This window comes from Aspergillus sydowii (assembly GCF_001890705.1).
Source record: "Aspergillus sydowii CBS 593.65 unplaced genomic scaffold ASPSYscaffold_2, whole genome shotgun sequence".
Taxonomy (NCBI): domain Eukaryota; kingdom Fungi; phylum Ascomycota; class Eurotiomycetes; order Eurotiales; family Aspergillaceae; genus Aspergillus; species Aspergillus sydowii.
In genome coordinates this window covers 1,610,720-1,631,894 of record NW_024467860.1, presented here as the reverse complement: position 1 = coordinate 1,631,894, position 21,175 = coordinate 1,610,720, and the positions used below count along the sequence as shown (strand labels likewise).

The window sequence follows — 21,175 nt, the reverse complement described above, 5'->3', positions numbered from 1 at the left end:
CGGTATGGCGGCTACACGTTGGGGGTTTACCCCGCAAGTGCGGAGAAGCTTCTGGTTGGAAACCCAACCTCTACTATGAGTTCTGTGTTTGTTTTTAAGTTGCATTTACTTCACACAGCAAAAAAAATGAGCTGGATATTTGCAATCAATTTTTTACCAGTCTAGATTCTCTTGAGATTCACAAAGCTAAGGAGGGAACATGGTCGGTAGCAAAACAATCAAGAACGTCACGCAAGGTTTAGAGTAAGTGTTGGACTACTCTTGGGAAAACGTTAGGTTAGCGGGAGACTGGAATGCAAGTCTCAATAGTCGTCTCCGCGACTGATAACTTCCTTGTTCGACTCTCGCAGCAAGACGGTCTGCCGTCATTAGCTCGTGCTGGCGTCGGAAAAGAAAAGATAAGGAAACATACATGTTCAAACTGCGCCGAGTACGACCCTTGGACGTCAACAAGAGGAGCGTAGACATCGACAACTCCGTGCTGTACAAGAGTGTTCATCTGTATTCCTGTTAGACATTGCGGTATTTGATGTGGAAGGGAACCTACGCCAGCTAAGTACCGCTTCAAACCGAGACGGTCCAGATATCGGCGACAGAAAACAATGGTTCCAAAGTTTTCATTGATTGTCTTGTACAAGGACCTTGCGGAGGCCAAAGGCAAAGGCACATTGCGAGGAGCATCGTACGACTTTCCATAGCCGTAAACACCAACCTAGAAACGAGTGAGCCTTACATCCGCGATAAATGGTCTCCAGTCCACGTACGTCTTCATATGTAAAGCCTCGGCCGGTGCTCCCAAAGGTTTCGATGGCGAAAATTTCTCCTTCTTCCATCTTTGTCTGATCTGAGGTTTTGACAAACGGGATCGACTTCCCACCGTGGATGCGATACTGTTTGATATCGTGACCTGTGATGCTCCGCACCGGCTTCACGGGGAATGTCTTCCCTCCGATTTCAACTTCGTAGCTTTCCATGGCCTCTTGGATGGCTGCGCTAACATCGCTGATGCGGACATCGATCCCCGCATTCTACAAGATGTTAGCGTCTCGTTTCAGATTTGGTGCCTCATATCTTACCTTAAGTCCGGTATTGGTGGCATCTTTGACTGCTGCCAGGAGATTATCGTATACTGGATCAAAACTCATGGTGAACGCACTGTCCACAATCCACCCGTTGATGTGAACACCAAAATCGACTTTCATCACATCGCTCGACTGCAGGATAATATCCTTGTGTCCCGGATTGGGCGTGTAGTGCGCAACGACATTGTTTAGCGACAAGCCCGTCGGGAAGCCTAGTCCAGCTTTGAGACTGTCGCCAGGCTCCAGACCAGCATGGCCTAGCAGCGACCGCACGCCATCATCAATATCCTCGGCAATGCTCATCAGGCCCTGTCCTGGCTTAACATGGTCCTGCGTCCACTTTCGGACCTGGCGGTGGACTTCCGCAGCCTTTCGATAATCATCGAGGAACGAATCGTCCTCGAGGTGGCGGTAGGACATGTAGCGCAGCTCTTTGGCCGTAGTCCGTGAAGTGTTCTCCACATCAGACTCATAGTGCTGAAGTTCGCCGACAGGGTATTTGCCCTGCGGGAATAGCTGAGAGAGCGGGACCCTAGGCGGCGAAGATTGCTTCTTGGAAGCCTTCTTCTTGCTCTTCTTCTTGGATTTTCTCTTCTTTTTCTGACCGCTTGTAGTTCCGTTAGTTAACGCGGCCGGATGCGCTTCGTCGTCGTCTTCTTCGTCACTGTCTCCAAGAGCACCATCCCCATCCGTTGCATGCATCTCACCCCGTGGCATGCCACCTGTGGTCGACTCGATGGGCCCATTTGAGTTTTCTGGTGTGCAATTAGCCTAGCTCACCAGGGCGAAATGGGGATCGGTTCACCTTCGCCTTTACGGCCATCGTATTCGGGAGATTTAGAGCCCATGATTCCATACGGAGGATGCTTATGGCTTTGATATGCTGAGCGATGAAAATAGTGAGATTATCGTCAGGCACCATCGGGTTTCTTTTCCCGGCTTGCACGTGACAGTAATACAATGAGACCATACCACGCTTCTCGTACATGCACTTGTAACTAGGTGCTTACACAGCAGCCGGCAAGGATTGAGTGCTACTAATAAAAGAAATAAAACTCGCATTTATCATCTGTAAATTTAATAACCGTTGGGGTAAGAAGTGCTAATTACGAACTCGTGTTTGGGAAGACGCCAAACTTCATACTACTTTAATCAGTGTTTACTTGTAGGTAGTCTTTTGTAACTTGTAAGTCATATACTCTAACTGCCTCGTCGGCTTAACGTTGGCAATAAAGCGCATCTCTCGAAGAATCGATGTCTCCCGGGTGTCGCGCAGGGACGCCTTCAAACGATACAAACTCCGTGCCGCAGTGCGGCCTGCACCGACGATTTTGAGGCTTAGCCAGACAAGGCCCACTTAACATGAACGTCCATTGGCGACTTATATTGCCAATACGAGCGACAGATCAGACCAAGGAAGTAGCATTGAATAATCTCCAACCAAACTTCCGGCCACTGCCGCTGTATTTTTGGCTGTTAGACCAACAAAAAGAAGAGCCCGGTCAAGACGACGACCCTGAAGTATCTCCATCAGATCGAGGGACTGTTCACTGTGGACCGGCAGGACGGCAGGGCGGCTGGGTGAAGAAGCTCCACAAGCAATTGGAGTACTCTTGGACCCATGTGGGAAGTGCTTGGCCCTGAGCCCTGCTGGGACGGGCCCTGAAAAAGGCACGGCCACTGTCCAATCACGCCCACGACCCTGTCAGGCCTTCGCTGACGAGGCTTGCAGATCTTCCACGCTCGCACTCAGCCCTCTTGGGGGCCAAGCGCCTTCAAGGTGAGACTGAAGAAACTCTTCGACACTGTCGAATCGAACGAGGGCGCGCCAGGTTTTGGGATTTCTCTCCTTCTCTCCCTCTTCCTCCTCTTATATTGGACCCTCCCAGTCATTGAATCTTGCGGGGCGATTCCTCCACCCCCAAAATGCTCACTGCCAGATGACTCTCTTCACCAGGAAGCAGAGGCTCTTCCTCATAGCGTTCGCTTTCTTTTACATCTTTCTGCTCTTCGTCTATCGGTTCCGATCTGCTCGAGACCCTGGCTCTTTTTTCTTCCAGCCAGATGAAGGATACCGTCCCGGATACAGCGTTCAAAGAATCGATGAATCGTTAGATTACCTCCACGCGTACAATCAATCCTTCAACGATCCCGCGCACCCGTCGCGGAATTTTACCACCCCCTCTGACGATGCTTCAATCTGTGTCGGCGTCGTCACGGTAAAGCGGCCGCTCGAGCAAAAGATCGATGTCACTGTCGCTTCCATCCTCGACAATTTAACCGAAGAACAACGCGCAAACATCACCGTCCATGTTCTGTTTGCATTGACTTCCCCCACCGACCACCCAGACTACAACCTGCCCTGGCTCCCCAAAGTCGTCGATCGCATCCTCACCTACGATAACTTCGACGCTCCATTATGGAAAATTATTCGCATGGAGCAAAGGAAGGACATAAAGCGCAAGTCTATAATCGATTATAGTCTGTCGCTCAGATCATGCTACGAAGATACCCAAGCGCCATGGATATTGATGATGGAGGACGACGTGGTCGCACAGCGTGAGTGGTATAACCACACCATGCAGAGTGTTCAAACGATCCAGTCATGGCGCAGCAGCGGCTCCATCAAGAACTGGCTGTACGTCCGGCTCTTCTATACCGAGAAATTTCTCGGGTGGAACTCAGAAAACTGGTATATTTACATGGCCTGGAGTATTGGACTTGTCGCAGCGGTCGCCGTTGTAGGCGTCCAGAGCCGTCGATCGATCCGACCGGTACAGGGCATTCTAAACAACACATTCATTAGTGTCCTGTGTTTCGTGTGCGTGCCTCTACTCATCATCCTATACTTCCTTGCCGGTCGAGTCACAATGCTTCCCTTGAGGCCCGGTATCCACCTGATGAACAGCCACGGGTGCTGTTCCCAGGCGCTTCTTTTCCCCCGCGAGAATGTCCCCAAACTTCTCGATTACATGGAAAACTTGCCGAGTTCGCGACCCTATGCGGTGGACACTGTGATCGAGCGGATGGCGAATGCCAACGAACTAGACCGGCTGGTGATAGTACCCTCTCAGATGCAGCATGTAGGTGCTGCTTCGTTCAAGGAGAAGAGAAAGCACTTTCGCAAGGGCCCACATCCGGTACAAGGAGCACATGGAGTGTGGAGCATGGGATTTGAAAGAGCCTACCAAGAATGACTCTTTACCGACTATTCTACTGTACTCATATAATTGACCTATAGATAATCTTACGAAGTATATATTACGAATGTTAACTCAACCGACGAATTTGGTTTATTCGGATTCCGCTAAATCTGGAATTCAACGAAATGGCGTCTCATCACGCTGAACAAACAGTTACTTTAGCTGTTGGTTGGTTGTAGACTGAAACCGTCCAGTACTATAAGGCCACCCATTCCAAACCAGATCCTTGCCTCCGTCACTGTCCGATCGACAGGCTGCGCCTCAAAGCCATCCTTCTTTTGAATCACATTGTTTCAGTTCAAGTCAGCACTATCCCCAACTTTTGATGGAATTAATATTACCTTAACAAACTATCCCTCTCTACCACGATGGGTGGTATCCCCACCGGGCGAGGGTGTGACGCCTGTCGGAAGCAGAAGAAAAAGGTGCCTAAATCGAAACGACAAAGGGTTGTCTTATATGTCTAGCCCCTGACTGAATGTATACTTAGTGTCAATTCGATGCGTCAAACCCAACCTGTTCGCGGTGCGCCCGGCTAGGAATCGAATGTGTCGGAGCGGGAAAGCAGCGATACATGTTCGAAATCGAATGCAGCTCTGACATCGCGCAAAAGCAAAAATCCAAACATGATGGATGGTGCAATCTGCAAAAGTCGTTAGCCACGAGTAACAACGCCGTTGAGCTCACGGCCAGCACGGCCTCAGTTACAGCTCCCCCGAGCAACCACTTAACCGTCCTAGCACAGGCCCTTGCGGCAACCATGGCCCTTGAAACTGACTTGCGATACCATCTGTCGTGGGCGTACGGAGCGTACCTGACCATGGTTCCGTGCCGCCTTGGTATTAATGGGGCGTTGGATGCCGCTGTTGATGCCTTGGTGACGACCCATATGGGTTTCTCTTGTTCTAGAGAGATCTCGGTGGAATCTCTTGTGAAGTACTCCCGTGCTTTGGGTGCTCTGCGGAAATGCCTTGATGATCCTATCCTAGCTGTGGCATCGGAGACTCTCTGTGCTGTGTCTCTGCTGTTGATCATTCAGGTAGGAAGCCTCTGAGTAGCAAGTAATATAATGAACCATTCACTGAGAGATATTAGAGTATGCAAACCCCTTTACAGCATCAACAGACAGGCCACACTGAAGGCGCAGCCAGAATTCTCAAGGCTCGCAAGCGCATCACGCCCAAAGATGACTTTGAGAGCTTGCTTTTGCTATCATTGCGCGGCCCCGTAGTAGGTTTCCGTGTTTACGACACCCTCCGTGAGCGCTGACATCGAAAGTTATTCGAAGGCCTATTCAACCCCAATATCAGCCTAACCACAGACGAGTGGAAAGACCTGATAGAGAGCGAGCTAGATTCAAACATTCCCGAGGGTAATATGCTTCAATGTCTCGCCCGTGTCCCAAATATCCTCCACCAGGCCAAAAATATAGACAAGACGAAAGAAACGGGGCTCCTTCATCATCTACAAACAGAGCTGCGAATCTTATACACCACATCCCGCACCATCTGTGACCAGTTCCGCGCCCGACTGCTCGAACTCGAAGCCCCAGGTGCTTTGAACACCGTCGCTGCGCGCGCCCCTCTCAAACTTCCCCCGGTGATGTTGCATGCCCACTACCAACGGACCTACGGCTTCGCCATTATCATCGCTCTGTACTTGAATTACGTCCTTGTGGCCATGCGTGCAAATGACAGCGAAAGCAACTTCAAGCCTGACGCAGCGTATCTCGCACAGGAGATGCTCAATATCGCGGAGAACGCAGTGGCGTACCGTCCGTTAGGAGCTGCATTTGTGCCACTGGGACTGCTTGCTGCGAGGATGGCCGTTGGGCTTGACAATGGCGAGTGCAACGCTCAGTTTCAGACTCTTGTGGATGAGCTGCAGCGCTGGTACATGGATTACCAGGCGGATTTCAACGGGGAAGGGCATGGACAGGCGGGGCTGGAAAAGATATTTGGTAGGTTGCGGCCGCTCGAGATCTAGAGTCGCTTGACGCTTGGCGCCCGTGTCCTGGGTATCTGGACGCTAACTGGAAATCACATCCTCTGCCCGAGCCCTATAAGGGCTACTTCTCCTGTACTTATCGTTATGCGTATAAATAAATTAGAAGTGGTTTTATGAGCAATACGCAGCAACCAAGGTCGAGTGATGAGAATAAGGCCTATTCCATAGTTTTCTGGTAAAGGTAGTGTAATCTCTTGCATTCGAAGAACCATAGAACTCCCCTGAAGTGTTTACATGTCAAATAAGCTGTTTGAATATCCAGTAATGATTCCAGAATGTATGTTTCCCTTGGGTATTGATATGTCTTCGATCCCGCCTAGGCTTGTTCCTGTGGGCTAGGCGTTCTGCGACAAGTGTAAGTAGCTGAATAAAAAGGTATCAGTTACTCAATTGCGGGTTGCAATATGTCTCTATTTAATTCAAGACATCATTTTGCCGGTTGGGGAGTGACTCTGCCGTTTGCAGCAAGGCTGGCGGTCAGCCCTGTGGTGACTGGTGAGGGTGCGGGTAAAAGCAGCGGGGACCGCGAGAGCTTCACAGGCTCAGATAAAGCAAAAGACCAGCAAATTTGGCGCAACCAGCGTCACTGGATTAAAAACTGGAATACGTAGTTTAGTTGTTTCATGCCCGTGTTGGGGCCAAATAGAGCTCCTTGGCTGACGAGTCATTCGCGGTTCAGAGTTTTTCTTGAGGCCGGTCGCCACTGCGTTCTGGCATCGTCACATCATCGATTCCAGAAGCTCACTCGATCGACCTCAGCTTGGGACGAACCGGCCCTTTTCCGTCCTACCTCCTTTGTTGACAACTTCCTCCCGATACCATCTTTTGGTCTTCCGGGCTGCGCGATAGATTTTTCCGTACCGCATAACGAATAATCTTGAATTGTCCATCCCACAACTCGGGAGGAAACTGGACGTCCATCTCCCCCGCCGCAATTTTCTGAACCCGCATCGTCGCATACCCCACACCACACAATACACACACACACACATCTACCACCATCATGGCTCGAAACATTTCCCACGGCCGCGGTGGCGCCGGTGAGTCTCCCGGCCCTTGAGTATCAATGCAATGAACCATGCAGCTTCATCACAAAAGCAAACAATTGCTCTGACATCCCCGTTCCTGCAGGAAACATCTACTCCAGCCAAGCCCGCACAACCCCGCAGGACCTCGTCACGCCCACCATCAAGCAGGATGTCTACACTACCGGCCGCGGCGGCTCAGGAAACATGGTGCACAATGACCCCGAGCACCCCGAGCTTGCGCGCGAAAGTCAGGATGTTGAAGCTCCGCCTGTGCGCATCCAGGAGGGCGCACACCACACCGGTCGTGGTAGGTCTATCTATACTTTGCCTTGTCTTGTCGATTATTACCTTATCTCGAAGTAGCAAACCGGTGGGCTAACATTGTTGTACCCTTCCAGGTGGTGCCGCGAACCAGTATATCCCCACTCCGGAAGAGGAGAGGAAGGCTCGTGAGGAGGAGGAGCAATTACGTCGGGTTGTGACGGCGAAGGCGGAGCGCGAGTATCAACAACAACGGCCGCGGGATATCGAGGAGGGGGATGGGAAGGGGGATGAGAATGCAAAGGCCTAGCGTGTGGGCTAAGGAAGTTCTCGAACTGTTGAGCTGGTTTATATTGATTGATCCGTTGGTCGTTTAATTCAATGTTTGTCTGATACCATTGCTGGCTTTTTGGGGGGGTTCTGTTATATTTCTGGTGGTTTGGGTCTGCTTTCTTGTTGTTTCTTTTTTTTTTTTTTTAGAGGCATACCTTGCTTGCTCGACACTCTGTTCTATGTCCTCTTCGTACTGATTCATTTGCTCCTTTGTTGGGTTTCAGCTGATCTTCCCTGTATCATAATGAGGCAGTGTCGTCAAAGTCAGTTTCTCTACTTAAATTTGGTTGGCGACGTTTATGGTAGGACACGGTATTAGACTCCTCAATAATATTTGCAACAAGAACCATGCTTTGGGACTTATTGCTATCCTTTGTTGTGTCTGTCGTAGAAGGACGTTAATTGAGGAGTTTCCCAATAATTAAATCAATTCCACCCTTTCATAAGGTAGCACTAAAAAGATGTCTCTAATGAAATCCCACGAGCTTATCACCTGGGCAGGCTAGCATAATTTCTTCTTTTGTATGCTCGTTGACAACATCTCCGTGATTTTATGTACTGATTTTTATTCCCGTATACTTCGGTCTAGTTTAAGAACATATGCGCCTGATATCGGTATGATATTGTATTATTCCCTAATTCTGCACCCGCAGTATAGGTTTGATTCGAAGGTTTCGCACCCGTCGACTCTATCTAGACTATCCGTATTCGTACAATATATGCAGCATATTCAGACCATGGAAAATAGTCTGAATACAGGGGAGAGCCGGTCCTCCACGAGAAGTCTAATTAATATCCGAACCCATACAACTCCTCGTGAGGCTGGTTGTCGTTGATTGGATATCACTTTGGTGGCGGCTTTATTTCTTTTTTTTAATTTCTTTTTGCTTTGACATCGTGTCTTGGACGTCATTTGACCGGGTCAGTGGAGGTTAGTTGATCGTATTCCAGTCTTATACGAGTTGGTCTCGGTTGGGAGGCACATGGTTGGATTGGCCTTTCCGTGGTTATGCATCTCGTATGCCAGCAATTTGGGTTAGGCGTTTGGCCATAGCACAGACAATGCGGACCGAGGTGCGGATCCTAGTTTCAAATAGCAGCATCGAACGGTTGGTCGGTCCGTAGAAAGCCCAAGCTCCAGCTTCACCACAAAGGGGTCATGAAAGCTTGTTGGTAGTAGTGGGAGATCGCGATTTCTCCGTTCTCACACTGGCGGAATATAATAGCTCGTAGCATCGAGAACCCAAGTTATCGAATTCCTCCAATTGGGGTCCAAGTGTTGTCCAATTTCTTGGATCAGTCTGAGGCTCCATTCGCCCATCCACCAATGTCGTCTGAGGAAATGCATGATCACAGCGTAGTGTGCCAGAATCACAAGAGCAAATGGTTCGCGTTTTCGAAACAACTCCATGTACCTGGCCGGTACTTGAAAGATCCATTGAAACGCAACAATCATTGTCTCGCCGCCTCTCGACACCTTGTCCAGAGAGTGGCCCAGATGTTTAATCGTAGTATCGTAGATGTCCTTTTCGTGATGGGGATCCTTGCGAGCCAGATTTGTGTTCAACTGGGCCAATGACATGATCGCAAGCCGCGAGGTATCGGGCATCTTCGGCTGTGCCGTGTCGTACTCAAGCAACATTTTGAGCTCCCCATTTCCAACACAATCGGTGACGTTGGTTAGTACGTCCCTCGACTTCCTTGTGGATTGGAAAACTCGGTGGATCTCGTCCACCGGACTTTGGCTCACAGTCTGGCCCGTGATTTCGGGGAGAGCGAAGGAAAATATCATCATGATGTTGGATAGTGTAAACGCCGCATTATAGTGATGTGGCTTGAGCTTCCCTGATATTTTGCCCAGGCCGACCACAGCCTGGCGTTGGTGCGCTTTGGAGACCTCTATGTATTGGTCTCTCAAGTCGTCATCGCTAGCCACCGCGAGGTGGAGTGCGGAGAGTGCGAGGATGCCATGCATCAGAAATGGGTGGCGCATTGCTTCCCTGGGGACGACAGCTTGCCATATACTCTCGACAGTGCCATTGCGGGAGACGGAGCGATATGTTTTAGTACACCACTGCACCATCAATTCAAGGTCCTCGATATTGAGCTCCTTGGCGGGAGACACAGCGAGTGAGGTCTCCATGAAATCCTCGTACTGGGCCAGGAATGCAGGGTCAACAGCAGAGGGCGATGCTTTGGCTGAAGGGGGGAGAGACGGTGTGGATGAACGGGACTTGATTTTGGGCCGCCATGGCAGCGAGGAGGTGGGGGGTATATACTCGCATGCCCGGTTGCGACTGAGACAGGATGAACACTGAGGCTGTTCTTTTCCACACTGAGCAAGGGACCAATTAGCACATGCATTGGCAGAACCACAGCACCCTTGGCTGGGATCGGAACAAAGGATGGGGAATTGGGAGGAGGGCTGCTGTGCCGCAAGTGGACCCGACAAACCGTCGTCGCATGACGCTGGGCAGCGGAGGCAAAAAGCGCGAGATGAGATCGTGAAGCAGACGGCGCCGTTGGTAGAAACGGCGCGGGCAGAGGGAGGGAGGAGAAAGAGTGGCGCTTAGTGCAGATGGAAGAGGAAGACCAACCTTGATTCGCCGGGCCTTGCACTCCAAACAGCCATGCCGAGAGCTGCCCGTGCCCTTGGAGCTCCGTCGGGAGGGCATCCCTGGAGATTCGCTCCTCTTCGGTGTTTCAGTGCAGAAGGTAAAGGCGAGCGCTCATGCAGCAGCAGTTCTCAACATCGACACTCGCGAGATCTCCAGCGGTAACATTTTCCGGGGGTTGAACGCGACGGCAGTTCCCGGATCGAAAGCAAAACACATCCTGCGACAGACGACGACAGCCAGGCATTTAATCTATTTAACTTGACTCCGCAAGCCTCGCGCGGTGGACACCAAGCAAAACAGATAGATCGCTGCTGGTGTGGGGCGGGTGCGAGTTCGTGGCTCGATCCAGCGACTGTCCGAGGAGGTGCAAGCGCTGGCGAACGTCATAACGAAACCAGTAAATGCTTCATGCCAGAGCAGCCCGAGCCTGCCCGTGCCGGTGTTGCTTGTTGGTGGCCCACCGGGCTCGGCGCCCTGCAGTGTCCCTGGTGATTGGCATGAAATATTGCAATTCCATGAATTATTTGCTGGAGAATCAATGATTGTCCTCCAGATACTGTCCGGACTAGGAAAATGGTTGGCAAGGCCCTCGGCCCCCCCGAATTTCTTGCTGCTGTCAATGCAAGCACGGATCACCGAATATCTCACTAAAGTAAGCGGCCAATGGCCCATCCCTCTTAGCGAACTCCACCGCCCGCCGGCGCCTGGAGTCGATCAGCAGTTCCCCTGACGGGGCAGCGACATTCCCAATTGGGACAAACATGCTTTCGTCGAAAATTCTCCTTGACCGCCGGCCCAAACCTAAAAACCCAATTCCCTGCACTGTGCGCCTTGCCCTTTTCGGCGTTATCCGGACGTCGTCCTTTTACTGCTTTGGGAAGCATGCCCTGTTGCTGGCCGCCCGGCTCCCTGCTGATTGGGCTGCATAATTAAATTCCAGGCGAATCCCCTTTGCGAATTAAGGCTTTCCCGCTGAGGCTTGCTGGCTTCCAGGCGGCACGCGCTGACCCACGGTCGACGGACCGTGATGTCCTCCAGCCCTCGCACTCGCAGCCGTTGCCGCTGCCAGCCCCAAGGGTTAAAGGATGGTCCTCCGCTGTCCCGCACTATCTCGGCTCAAATTCAAGTCAACCAGCCCTGACTCAGATCTTGTTTGACCAAGAGGTTCATCAATTGGCCGATCGGCCGTAAATTGTCTCGGCCCAAGTGGGAAACCCGAGGTGCTATTTTCACTTTGCATCGTTAGCACCAGCTCGGTCGTGCGAAAGCCTGCATAACGAACATTCGACAGTGATCCAGACAGCCGCACTGACCCTTTCCAGCTCATCAATGAACCATCCTGTCAGTCAGGCTCGCCCGCTGAATGGCTCCCAGTGATGATGCCCAGCTTGCTGCGGGCAAAATATGTTCGGCTGTCCACTCACCTCCGGCCACCTATTTGCATCGACTGGTAGGGCATCCCTGGGACAAGTCTGGGGTCCGAGGGATATGTCCCAACAAGGGCAATGCAGAGGCGTGCCCTTCATATCGGCCTTTGTAAATTTCTTAGATATTGTTCGCATGCTGACCGACTCCATCTACGGATCACTACTCCGATACAACAGCCCGGCCCTCCACCGATATATCAGGCCTCCAAATAACGTTCATGCTGCATGACGCAACCAACATGAGCAACGCTTGCTCGCCCTCCATAACCATCGCCCACCACCCAATCCAAATCTGATGACGGAGTCAGCAACATGCGACCTGCAGATCGAATCGGTCTGGTGGATAACGCCCAATCTGGCACGGCCCAGATATCGCTTCAACCCGGAAACCAACAAAATTATGTATGGAGTCGGGATGCCAATTGAAACAACATGAAATATGTGGTGGGATGCCAACTGACCAGTCCTTGTGCGAGAACAATGTTGGTTTTTTGACTGACTATGCATTTGTTGACCATTATCCCAATCAGGAATCTCAATCCTGCAAGGTTGAACGGTGACAACATAGACAGGCTCGCTTGCTACCTATATTGGCGGTCGTTTGCATCCCAGACGGATCCAGGAAATGGTGCAAGAAGAAAGGGTGCAGGATCTGCCAACTCATGATTCAACCGTCTCACCTCCTTAATATCACCCTCTGAGGGCTGAAATGCAAAGGACGGACAGATTTCTACCGTACTCAATGCCCAGTAACCACCGATGGTGCAGTCTTGTGCCACGGCTGAACTCCTCAGGCATCTTCGTTTTTTTGCCTTTTATACTTCACATGCGTGCTCTCGGCTCCGAGATCTCGTTCTTGAAATGTCAAAGTCCAATGATCTACAATATGCATACGGATTATGGGAACAATCTGTCAGCCAAATTAGTCGATAGATCATCAAAGGGCGGAGGTCCCCGAAACAAACAAATAGTACTACGCACTCGCACACTCATCGCGCATGACTCAGGGCAATAAGGCTGTAATGGTCACAACGGTGTACTGATGCCACTGTCAGATAAGGTCTGGTGACCTCCCAACATCAAATCTGGTCATGCTTGTATCCTTGGAACTCCCCAAATTTCAAGGGAAATAGATTTTCAACACGATCGTCGACCCGAGTTCCCACAAGAATTCCCCATTCGTCCCGACTAACCGTACAAAGTTATAGCTGATCCTTCGCCCATTAGGGTTCGGGGAGGGAAAGAATAAGGGGGACGGCGTTCACTAGTGCAGATCATGGGCGGCGCCCGGCATTTTGGAGTTTCCACTTTTGACTTTCCATCCATCTGCACCTCTGCAGTAGTCTGGACGATTGGAGGCCAGGCTAACGAGTTGCGAGCCCTTTGGGGGAACTGCTGTTCGTGTCATTTGCGCTGATCAGCGGAGATTTTTATGCCTTGATTTGATGGTGAGCTTTAGTTAAAAAGGGGGCCAGTAGCCGCGGCGAGCGTGGAGTGTTTAATGTTGATAATACGTCTCAGATGTATCGACCTGCATACTCCATACTGCTTCCTCCACGACGGAGAATGGCCCCGTGCGTTTCGGCTGTACTAAGGTTTACCCACTTGATAGTGGGTGGAGGGCGTGAGCACTCAGTGAACTCTATCGCCTGACTTTGAAGTATATTTTCACTGCATGACCATCCTCGTGCCCATCCGGAGGACAATAGACTGTGCTCAACTTTTGAGAACGGCTGCGTATATTCGGGGCTTACTTGCCATTGCGCCAGAAAGAAGAGGGAAAAGATAGAATACTAAAGACTGCGCGTTTACTCCGTACATACCGCTAGATGCAGACAACTATCTACATACGGTGCTAGTAGTCCTACCTAAATAGGTAGTCTATCCTCATCGGGCCCTCATGTAGACGATGTTCTGTGTGACCTGGATGCGCTCCTTTTGCCCCCTTGGTTTGCCATGGACATTTCACTACAGTGTTTTCCAATCCCTTAAAAGGAATCAGATAAGAGCGCCCACTACTCGGTGTGGCTGCGATTAAGCTCTTTCGGTACTCTACGGGTAATCGTCGGCACTCGGCACCTCAGGCCCCGAGTTCGCACGGTGATCCGTGTCCAGGTTCGCTCTTTGCAAAGATACTTCTCAACTTTAGGGTGTTCATGAATCACAACAAGGCGGCAAGGGGCTATGAGGGGTTCTGTAATTCTTGACGCTGGGGAAATTGAACTCCGATGGATGAGCAAATGGCCTTCATCGAACCACAGTTGTCTTGTTGAAATTCAGAGATCTCGATTTTTGCATAGAGATCCTACCGCCGATATGGTACAGAATATCTTGCTAGTTGTACTTGCTCTCAAAACAAATAGAGGTTTCTCGCTGAATAGTAGGCACATTTTAGCCTACACTGACTAATTGCATTGTTTGGTTATTTGAACAGTAGATCCGCCACCACATCAATATATATATCACACAAAAATCATGCTTTGAGTACGAAATTTCGAACTGATCCCAGGCGCTCGAACAATACAATTCGTCCAGTTGACCAAACAGTGTTAGAGAGAGAAGACCTATACCTTGAGGGCTCGCAGTCTTACAGGCTGGTCTGGATTCGCATACTTCGTTGCGTCGGAGACTCCGTTGGTAGGGCTTAACCCGGGAAAATGACGTCAGAGACTTTCCGACACCATGCGATTGTGGATTGGTATGTGAGACTATCGGAGCAGTTTTAAAAGATGATTGCGGCTGAAGGACCACTTAATCCTGCTTCCCGCTCCAAATAAATGTTCAACACTCATGTTTCCGGATACTTGATGCTGGACTCAGTACTTGTAGTTGATCGCATCCAGGGTCCTAGGTCCCAGAGGGGTGTCCCGTTGCGGCAGGAGCTATCCTCCGCCGCTACTGCAGTCGTGGGTCGGGCTTCCGTTCTCGGCAGGAGCCTGGACCCGACAGTCTGGTTCGGGGGTTCCTGCGCCGGATGTGCCACTGTGCGATGCGAGAATTAACCGATCGGAAAAGGGGCTCGACAAACCTGAGCTTGCGATCGAGATCTATGATAATAATAATGATAATTATATTGTACGGGAGGAATGAGTTGGAAATTGGTGAAATGCGGTTGGATGCTAGGTAGTACTCCAGCTAGAACCGTGGATGACGCTTTGACTGCGCTGGAAGCAGAAAAGCCGCAGAAGCGACAGGAAAGATGGACTGAAGTGACAATGTCGATACTCGACAAAAGCAGGAGGGCCTGTAGAGTAGAGTTGCAAGCACTACTAAAAAAAAAAAAAAAAGACACGAAAAAAATTCAAGTCGAAAAAGTAGGAGCTTGAGGGTAGTAGTAACTGAGTAGTGGTAGTAGTAGATGAGCTCATCCAGGCGAGGCCCGCCCGTGACTTTGTCGCCTCCCCCCCGACTCTCAACTTCATCATCTCTTTCACCTTGCCTCCTTCAACTCTCCTCAGCTTATCGAGTCCATCTTCGTGGAGTTCACCGACGGTTTCGCAGACGCGCAGTGTTCTTCCTTTTGACCCTGCATGTGGTCTTCTTGTGCTACCCCGAATTTCATCTAGTCTGGACGTTGTGAACCTTTGGCGCTGGATCCGTGGATTCAGCAAATCTCCCGCACTTGACAGCTCCCGCGGCTCACCTCACAAGGACGATCCCCGGTTGCTTCCTTGGGAGCTTGTATTGCTTACTTTGACAATCCGAGCCGTGAGTATGCCGGGCTTCTCTCTACCTATGGCTTCTTGGCGTTTAACCTGCATCTTTAGGGCGTTTCATTAGGCTTTTGCGCCTTCAGCGCTATCGCGTCGGGTTGACAACCCCTCCATCACCTTATCACCCCCCAAAATTCCCCCCCCTCGGAGCCGAACGAAGTCGCATCGCTATATAATACTATACTCGCGAGAGATATTTACGCAAGTCCTCGATCCGGTCTCATCCGACTGCCATTTCAGAGTCTTGTCACTCAAACTTTACGATCATAAGCTGGCTACGTAACAGACGACAGCGAGACGCTTTGCATCGACAGTCGAAATCTTGATCTCCGGTGTTTCGACTGTTTGTTTGAGTATATCCGCGATATAGCGACCTCTATTAAAAGGTTATAGGCACCGTCCATCGTCAATCAGGCCTACGTCGCGAGCACTTCGCGGCTATGTATGCTGTTGAGGACAGGACCCATTCAGGACACCTTCCACCACCACCACTTTCTATGGATCGAGTCCCCCCTCCATCCACAATGTATCCAAGTTCTGCAGGCGCCAGCACTCTGGTTTCTCCGGGTAATCAGGCAGAGCCCGTCTCGACAATACACGATGGTCGCATCTGGTCTTTGCAGGTCGTGCAACAGCCCATTCGTGCACGGATGTGTGGCTTTGGTGATAAAGTTGGTTTTGTCTATACTGGGAATACTTGGGGTTCTTTATCGCTGACGATATATAGGACCGGAGACCAATCACGCCCCCGCCGTGTATCCGTCTCGTGGTAAGAGATGCGCAAACCGAGAAGGAAATCGATATTAAGTATTTTCGCCCCATTGCTGCCCCAGAGTATGACAACAATAGCTGACCCGCATGATAGTGAAATGGACACCACATTCTACGTAATTATGGCAGATTTATGGAGCGCAGACGGTTCGCACGAAGTCAACCTAGTGAAGCACTCGGCTACGTCTCCTTCGATATCGACGGCGATGTCTTCGTCATATCCGCCACCGCCGCACTCTACGTCTCCAGACTATCCGTCATCTTACCCGCAAAACCCGTACGGTCAAGTTGGATACCCAGCGGTGGGCAATTACTATGCCGGAAATACCCAACTTCAATACCAGAACCCTTATGGCAACCCTCAGGCACAGTACTACCCCCCAGTGTATGGAGCAGGAGGTATGGCGCAACCCCCGCAGATGCCAGCCGCTCAACCCGTCGCCTCAGGCCCCGGAGGCATGTTCACGCGAAACCTGATCGGTTGTCTGAGCGCCAGCGCTTTCCGTCTATGCGATCCAGAGAATAAGATTGGCGTGTGGTTTATCTTGCAAGATCTCAGTGTGCGAACGGAAGGATGTTTCCGGTAAGTTTTGGAGTTATCGGTTGTCACTTTCGTCCCAGCGTACTAACTCTTAAAAAAAATTAGATTGAAATTCAGCTTCGCCAACGTGGGCAGGGCAGTTACCGATCTCAACGAGTCGCAAGTCATGGAGGTGATAAACAAGGGCTCTGCACCAGTCCTTGCGACTGCATTCTCAGAACCCTTCCAAGTGTTCTCTGCGAAGAAATTTCCTGGTGTCATTGAAAGCACAGCTCTCAGCAAATGCTTTGCCCTGCAAGGAATCAAAATTCCCATCCGCAAAGATGGTGTAAGAGGTCAAGGCTCTCGTGGACGCCATAGCGATGAGGACGACGGTTTGGATAACGAATACTGAGGACCGAGTCTCCTTAAACCTGTTCACGAACCAAAAAGAAGAAAGGATCTTATTTCTAGGTAGCCCACTCTTACGTTTTTCTTACGTGAGTTTATGTATCAATTGCGGTGTTTCGGTTTCGGTGTTATTGGACCCAGGTGGGTTGTACTGCAATATGGTGGTGTCACTGGTTTCTTTTTCTTTCCATTTTCTTTCCATTTTTACGGTACCGGGTACCTTGGCCCAGGCTGGTTGTTGAAGCTTGGTGTGGTTAGGTGGATGATGCTAGCCGGAGTTTGCGGACGAAAATAGTTGGCTAATTCCCAGGAGAATTGAGTACTCATTCGTTGTTCATTATTTGCAGCAAATACTCCGTCGCTTCGTAGCTCCGTCGGTGAAATTCTTTCCGGTGATGTCGTTTGCCACAATCCGATAAGTTACATCAGTTTCAAGGTACTCCGAAACAAGCTCCAGTTGCGCGAAATTATGAAGTCCGCGATCTGCAGTCGCTTTGTGCAGCTTGCCATGCTTGATGTTGGCTTGTGGCGGTGTTTATGAAGGTCGCTGTAGAAGGGACCTCGGTAGCGAGCGACAGGGAGCCTTGGTTGACCAACAATATCGCCATTCTATTCTTATCCAGGTTTTTGCCCAAGCTAGTTTCTCAACGAATCCACCTGGACGAACTGGGGTGAAGAACGATGTCTCAGATAAGTGAGACATCCGCTGCGCTCCCCCGCCGATCGACGTCATTCTCTCTTCTGTTTCGCCTACCGTAAACATTGAAGCCTCCAAGTGGCTTCGGCTACATCGCATTTCTTTATCATGGGAATTCGGCAGACATCATGGTGGAGAGCAAAGTCGCATCGCTAATGGATGCTCTAAATCTAAACATGACCAGCCTCCACGGCCCGTTGCTCTTTGCAGCAACCACTCCGGAAGATTCTGTCATCGCCCTATACGGCGCGGATCGTCTGCGATCTGCAGGTCCGACTATAAATGCCCCCAGAATGCCGGCTGTTTTCTCTCAACATTCGCATTCTTCTCTATCTATCTACTACCTCTTCTCACAAAAGAATCATCCAACATGAAGCTCGCCATCATTTCCACCCTCCTCCCTCTGCTGGGCGCCGCCCTCCCGGCATCCAACTCTGCACCAAAGAACCCAGAGGCCTTCACCGTCATGGCCGCCCGCTCTGCCTCTCCCATCCACTTCCTCCCTCTTAACGCTGCAGGCCAATCCTTCTGGCTCGGCGGAAAGCCCTCGACCTACTGTCCTCTCCCCTCCGGCTGCCCACCTGGCAACACCACAGTCCTCGCCGGCAACGGCGCTTCCCTGGTACGTCTCCCAGACAAAGAAACCAACCAACTAAGCGAAACCCCAAACTAATAAACAACAGAGCGTCGTCGTCCCTGGTGGCCAACAAATCTACGTCGCCCCCTCTGGTGCCCTGAAGTTCACCCAGGCCCACTCCGCATACGTCCCTCCTGGCTCCTCATACGGACCCTTCGAGTACAAGCCCGGTGCGCAGGGCTCGTCCTTCGGCTACTACGAGTACTCCGGCTGGGGCGCTAAGGGCTTCATGGCTTGCCCTACCGATGACGACCGCTGGCAGGTATTCGCCGCGCTGCAGAACGCGACTGTCCCCAGTGGTGAGGTGAATGATTGCCTTGGTTTCAACGCGCTTGCTGTGCCGAGTAACCAGACCGGCCAGACGTGGCAGTATATTTAAACTGCAGGTGACTGGTTAGGTTAAGTTAAATGGGGTTGGACTTGTATATGATATGATGAACTTTCGGGAACGGAAGCATGCAGCAGAGAGCTAATAGTTAGCGTTATTCTAATGTAATATTAATGTGCATTTTGATGAACCTGAATAATTATGTTTCTGGATTCCGAATAGACTGGCTGATCATGGGTACGAAAAAAAATTTCTATTTCTCATCCGTATGGCCGTTGAAATGTAGATACGCAGTTCCAAAAAAAAGTAAAGATGTCGTCAGGTATATTCTATATCTAATTTCTCCATATCCGAATCGCCTTGTCCTTTCCTCCACTGCCAACCTTCTCCCCATCAGGACTCCAATCCACTGCAAAAACTTCGTCCTTGTGGCCGGGCAGGTCCATAGAGAGTTTGCCAGTGCGGACATTCCACACCTTCAGCGTTGTATCCTTTGATGAGGATACGAGGAGGCGTGAATCGGCTGAGAAACAGCATTGATAGACGGCGCCGACGTGGCCGCGGAGGGTTGTGATGAATCTTTTACTCGCGATTAGTGGCTTTTTTTTTTTTTCATTTTGATGCACGCTAAAATTTATAAGGTAAAAAACTTACTTCCCGTCACGTCCGTTCCACAATTTGACGTGGTTGTCAAACCCAGCGGAGGCGATGTAGGCCATATCCGGGGAGAATGTGACATGGTTGACTTCCTTTTGGTGGCCTAGAAGACGTGCTACGGGCTTGTTCGAGCTCTCGGGTTCCCAGAGGTACATGGTGAAATCGTCGCTGGCAGAGACGAGCTTCTCAACGATCTTCTTGTTGATTGTGGCTGCTTGTTCGAAGCGCTTCTTTGCCGTGGCAACCTTCTCCGCGTCTGACTCGGGAATCTTCCCTGTGTGGTCGTGGTAGGCCGTCCTGAGAACGAAGTCCGTGGATAGAGCGAGGTGGTTCACGCGGTGCGCGTGGGCGGACAAGGTTTGGATCAGAGTGCCGGTTTGGGAGTTCCATACTTTGATGGACCTATCGTGGGAAGATGTGTAGATCTTGCCTGTACCGCCCCACCGAACGCAGGTTACTGACCCCTTGTGTCCGCTAAGGACAATGTCTGCTCGCTTCGATATGACATCCCAGATACGGACTGTGGAATCTTTCGACGCCGACGCCAGGCGAGGGCTGCCGGACTGCTGCAGATGGTACGGCTCCCATGCTAGACTCGTAATCCATTTCGAGTGCCCTTTCAACGGAGCCCCTAGCACTTGTCCTTTTTTTGCATCCCATATCCGCACGGTGTTATCCATGCTTCCCGTCGCGATCATCAGCCCATTCGGCGAGTAGCTGACAGCTAGCACCCAGCTCGTGTGTCCTTTCAGTGTGTGCAACGGCGTTCCTGTATCGCAGTCCCATATCCGGGCTGTCGAATCTCCGCTACCAGAGACCATTGTGGAGGAAGAAATAGGAGAAAATGAGGTTGCGAGAATTGCCTCGCCGTGTCCGGCGATGGAGGCAGAGCATCGTGAAACCGCCTTGACTCGGAAAACAGCCTGCGGGGTAAAATATAAGTGAACAGTGTCTTCCGTCGTTTTCAGTCCCGGTTTCAATAGAGAATGGTATAAGTCCGCTAGAATATCAATCGTCTGGTTGTCCTTGTTGTCCTTGTTGTCGGACTGGAAGGTAAATCGGTACGGCACTCGCTCATCCTCTTCCTAAATTAGCAAGCGATATTAGTGACCACAATCAAAACTAACGTAAAATTGGTGGCGCATACCTACATTGCCTTGTAATGTGTTCAGAAGAGTCTCAAGATTCTTCACCGTAGCATCGGCTACTGGGACGGAGACGGCTGGGCCTGTTGCTGAGCCGGTCGCTTGGTCAAAAAACTGCACTCGGACGCTGCCCAGATCATCCGGAATGCTTTGGATATCCTGCTGTAGACGCGCCTTTTCGGCAAGGTCTGTCTTTTGGCGTTTACTCGGGGGAGGAAGAAGAGTAGCCATTTTGCGCTTGTTGAAGAAAAGTTGAAATCTCCGCCATAAAAAAGTGATCCGCCGATGGCTTATCGGGAGGGGCACTAAACCCGTTTCGGAACCATGTATAGAAGGG

At 50.8% G+C, this 21,175-nt stretch overlaps 9 protein-coding genes across 9 annotated transcripts; 5 read left to right on the top strand and 4 right to left on the bottom strand.

The window, feature by feature from the left end:
* Positions 1-130: 130 nt before the first annotated feature.
* Positions 131-1,839, bottom strand: ASPSYDRAFT_40937 (putative methionine aminopeptidase, type II). The gene is made up of 5 exons (XM_040846186.1): positions 1,077-1,839; positions 765-1,028; positions 548-712; positions 413-499; positions 131-359 (listed from the first exon to the last, which is right to left on the bottom strand). Exons 1-5 carry the CDS (start codon positions 1,782-1,784, stop codon positions 303-305), a joined length of 1,281 nt encoding a protein of 426 aa, XP_040706104.1. The 5' UTR covers positions 1,785-1,839; the 3' UTR covers positions 131-302.
* Positions 1,840-3,022: 1,183 nt separating this feature from the next.
* On the top strand, positions 3,023-4,279 carry ASPSYDRAFT_27946 (uncharacterized protein; the record flags this gene model as incomplete). Its single annotated transcript, XM_040844456.1, has 1 exon — positions 3,023-4,279. One exon carries the CDS (start codon positions 3,023-3,025, stop codon positions 4,277-4,279), a length of 1,257 nt encoding a protein of 418 aa, XP_040706103.1.
* A 374-nt stretch (positions 4,280-4,653) lies between these two features.
* Positions 4,654-6,271, top strand: ASPSYDRAFT_85988 (Zn(II)2Cys6 transcription factor domain-containing protein; the record flags this gene model as incomplete). The annotated part of the gene is made up of 4 exons (XM_040851591.1): positions 4,654-4,710; positions 4,776-5,324; positions 5,381-5,515; positions 5,564-6,271. The coding sequence occupies 4 exons, from the start codon at positions 4,654-4,656 to the stop codon at positions 6,269-6,271; spliced, it is 1,449 nt and encodes a 482-aa protein (XP_040706102.1).
* Positions 6,272-6,863: 592 nt separating this feature from the next.
* On the top strand, positions 6,864-8,275 carry ASPSYDRAFT_40934 (DUF3602 domain-containing protein). The gene is made up of 3 exons (XM_040846184.1): positions 6,864-7,332; positions 7,424-7,627; positions 7,719-8,275. Exons 1-3 carry the CDS (start codon positions 7,296-7,298, stop codon positions 7,889-7,891), a joined length of 414 nt encoding a protein of 137 aa, XP_040706101.1. The 5' UTR covers positions 6,864-7,295; the 3' UTR covers positions 7,892-8,275.
* An 843-nt stretch (positions 8,276-9,118) lies between these two features.
* Positions 9,119-10,546, bottom strand: ASPSYDRAFT_144025 (uncharacterized protein; the record flags this gene model as incomplete). The annotated part of the gene is made up of 2 exons (XM_040841395.1): positions 9,119-10,211; positions 10,512-10,546. The coding sequence occupies 2 exons, from the start codon at positions 10,544-10,546 to the stop codon at positions 9,119-9,121; spliced, it is 1,128 nt and encodes a 375-aa protein (XP_040706100.1).
* Positions 10,547-12,017: 1,471 nt separating this feature from the next.
* Positions 12,018-12,567, bottom strand: ASPSYDRAFT_636351 (uncharacterized protein). Its single transcript, XM_040850242.1, has one exon. The coding sequence runs from the start codon at positions 12,464-12,466 to the stop codon at positions 12,176-12,178; it is 291 nt and encodes a 96-aa protein (XP_040706099.1). The 5' UTR covers positions 12,467-12,567; the 3' UTR covers positions 12,018-12,175.
* A 3,545-nt stretch (positions 12,568-16,112) lies between these two features.
* Positions 16,113-17,378, top strand: ASPSYDRAFT_144092 (velvet factor family protein; the record flags this gene model as incomplete). The annotated part of the gene is made up of 4 exons (XM_040841400.1): positions 16,113-16,343; positions 16,400-16,479; positions 16,538-17,026; positions 17,090-17,378. 4 exons carry the CDS (start codon positions 16,113-16,115, stop codon positions 17,376-17,378), a joined length of 1,089 nt encoding a protein of 362 aa, XP_040706098.1.
* An 895-nt stretch (positions 17,379-18,273) lies between these two features.
* ASPSYDRAFT_636395 (putative IgE binding protein) lies at positions 18,274-19,188 on the top strand. The gene is made up of 3 exons (XM_040850243.1): positions 18,274-18,441; positions 18,505-18,693; positions 18,755-19,188. The coding sequence occupies exons 2-3, from the start codon at positions 18,538-18,540 to the stop codon at positions 19,085-19,087; spliced, it is 489 nt and encodes a 162-aa protein (XP_040706097.1). The 5' UTR covers positions 18,274-18,441; positions 18,505-18,537; the 3' UTR covers positions 19,088-19,188.
* A 183-nt stretch (positions 19,189-19,371) lies between these two features.
* On the bottom strand, positions 19,372-21,069 carry ASPSYDRAFT_27940 (WD40 repeat domain-containing protein; the record flags this gene model as incomplete). The annotated part of the gene is made up of 3 exons (XM_040844455.1): positions 19,372-19,663; positions 19,691-20,778; positions 20,845-21,069. 3 exons carry the CDS (start codon positions 21,067-21,069, stop codon positions 19,372-19,374), a joined length of 1,605 nt encoding a protein of 534 aa, XP_040706096.1.
* Between the last annotated feature and the right edge of the window lie 106 nt (positions 21,070-21,175).

Bases quoted from the DNA above. Each gene is read 5' to 3' on its own strand.
- ASPSYDRAFT_40937 (XM_040846186.1), bottom strand. From the start codon at position 1,784: ATGCATGCAACGGATGGGGATGGTGCTCTTGGAGACAGTGACGAAGAA. The intron at 1,029-1,076 runs GTAAGATATGAG...AACATCTTGTAG, and splicing joins CCACCAATACCGGACTTAAG to AATGCGGGGATCGATGTCCG. The intron at 500-547 runs GTAGGTTCCCTT...ACAGGAATACAG, and splicing joins TGAAGCGGTACTTAGCTGGC to ATGAACACTCTTGTACAGCA.
- ASPSYDRAFT_40934 (XM_040846184.1), top strand. From the start codon at position 7,296: ATGGCTCGAAACATTTCCCACGGCCGCGGTGGCGCCG. The intron at 7,333-7,423 runs GTGAGTCTCCCG...CCGTTCCTGCAG, and splicing joins CCACGGCCGCGGTGGCGCCG to GAAACATCTACTCCAGCCAA. The intron at 7,628-7,718 runs GTAGGTCTATCT...GTACCCTTCCAG, and splicing joins CGCACACCACACCGGTCGTG to GTGGTGCCGCGAACCAGTAT.
- ASPSYDRAFT_636351 (XM_040850242.1), bottom strand. From the start codon at position 12,466: ATGCATAGTCAGTCAAAAAACCAACATTGTTCTCGCACAAGGACTGGT.
- ASPSYDRAFT_636395 (XM_040850243.1), top strand. From the start codon at position 18,538: ATGGCCGCCCGCTCTGCCTCTCCCATCCACTTCCTCCCTCTTAACGCT. The intron at 18,694-18,754 runs GTACGTCTCCCA...AATAAACAACAG, and splicing joins CCGGCAACGGCGCTTCCCTG to AGCGTCGTCGTCCCTGGTGG.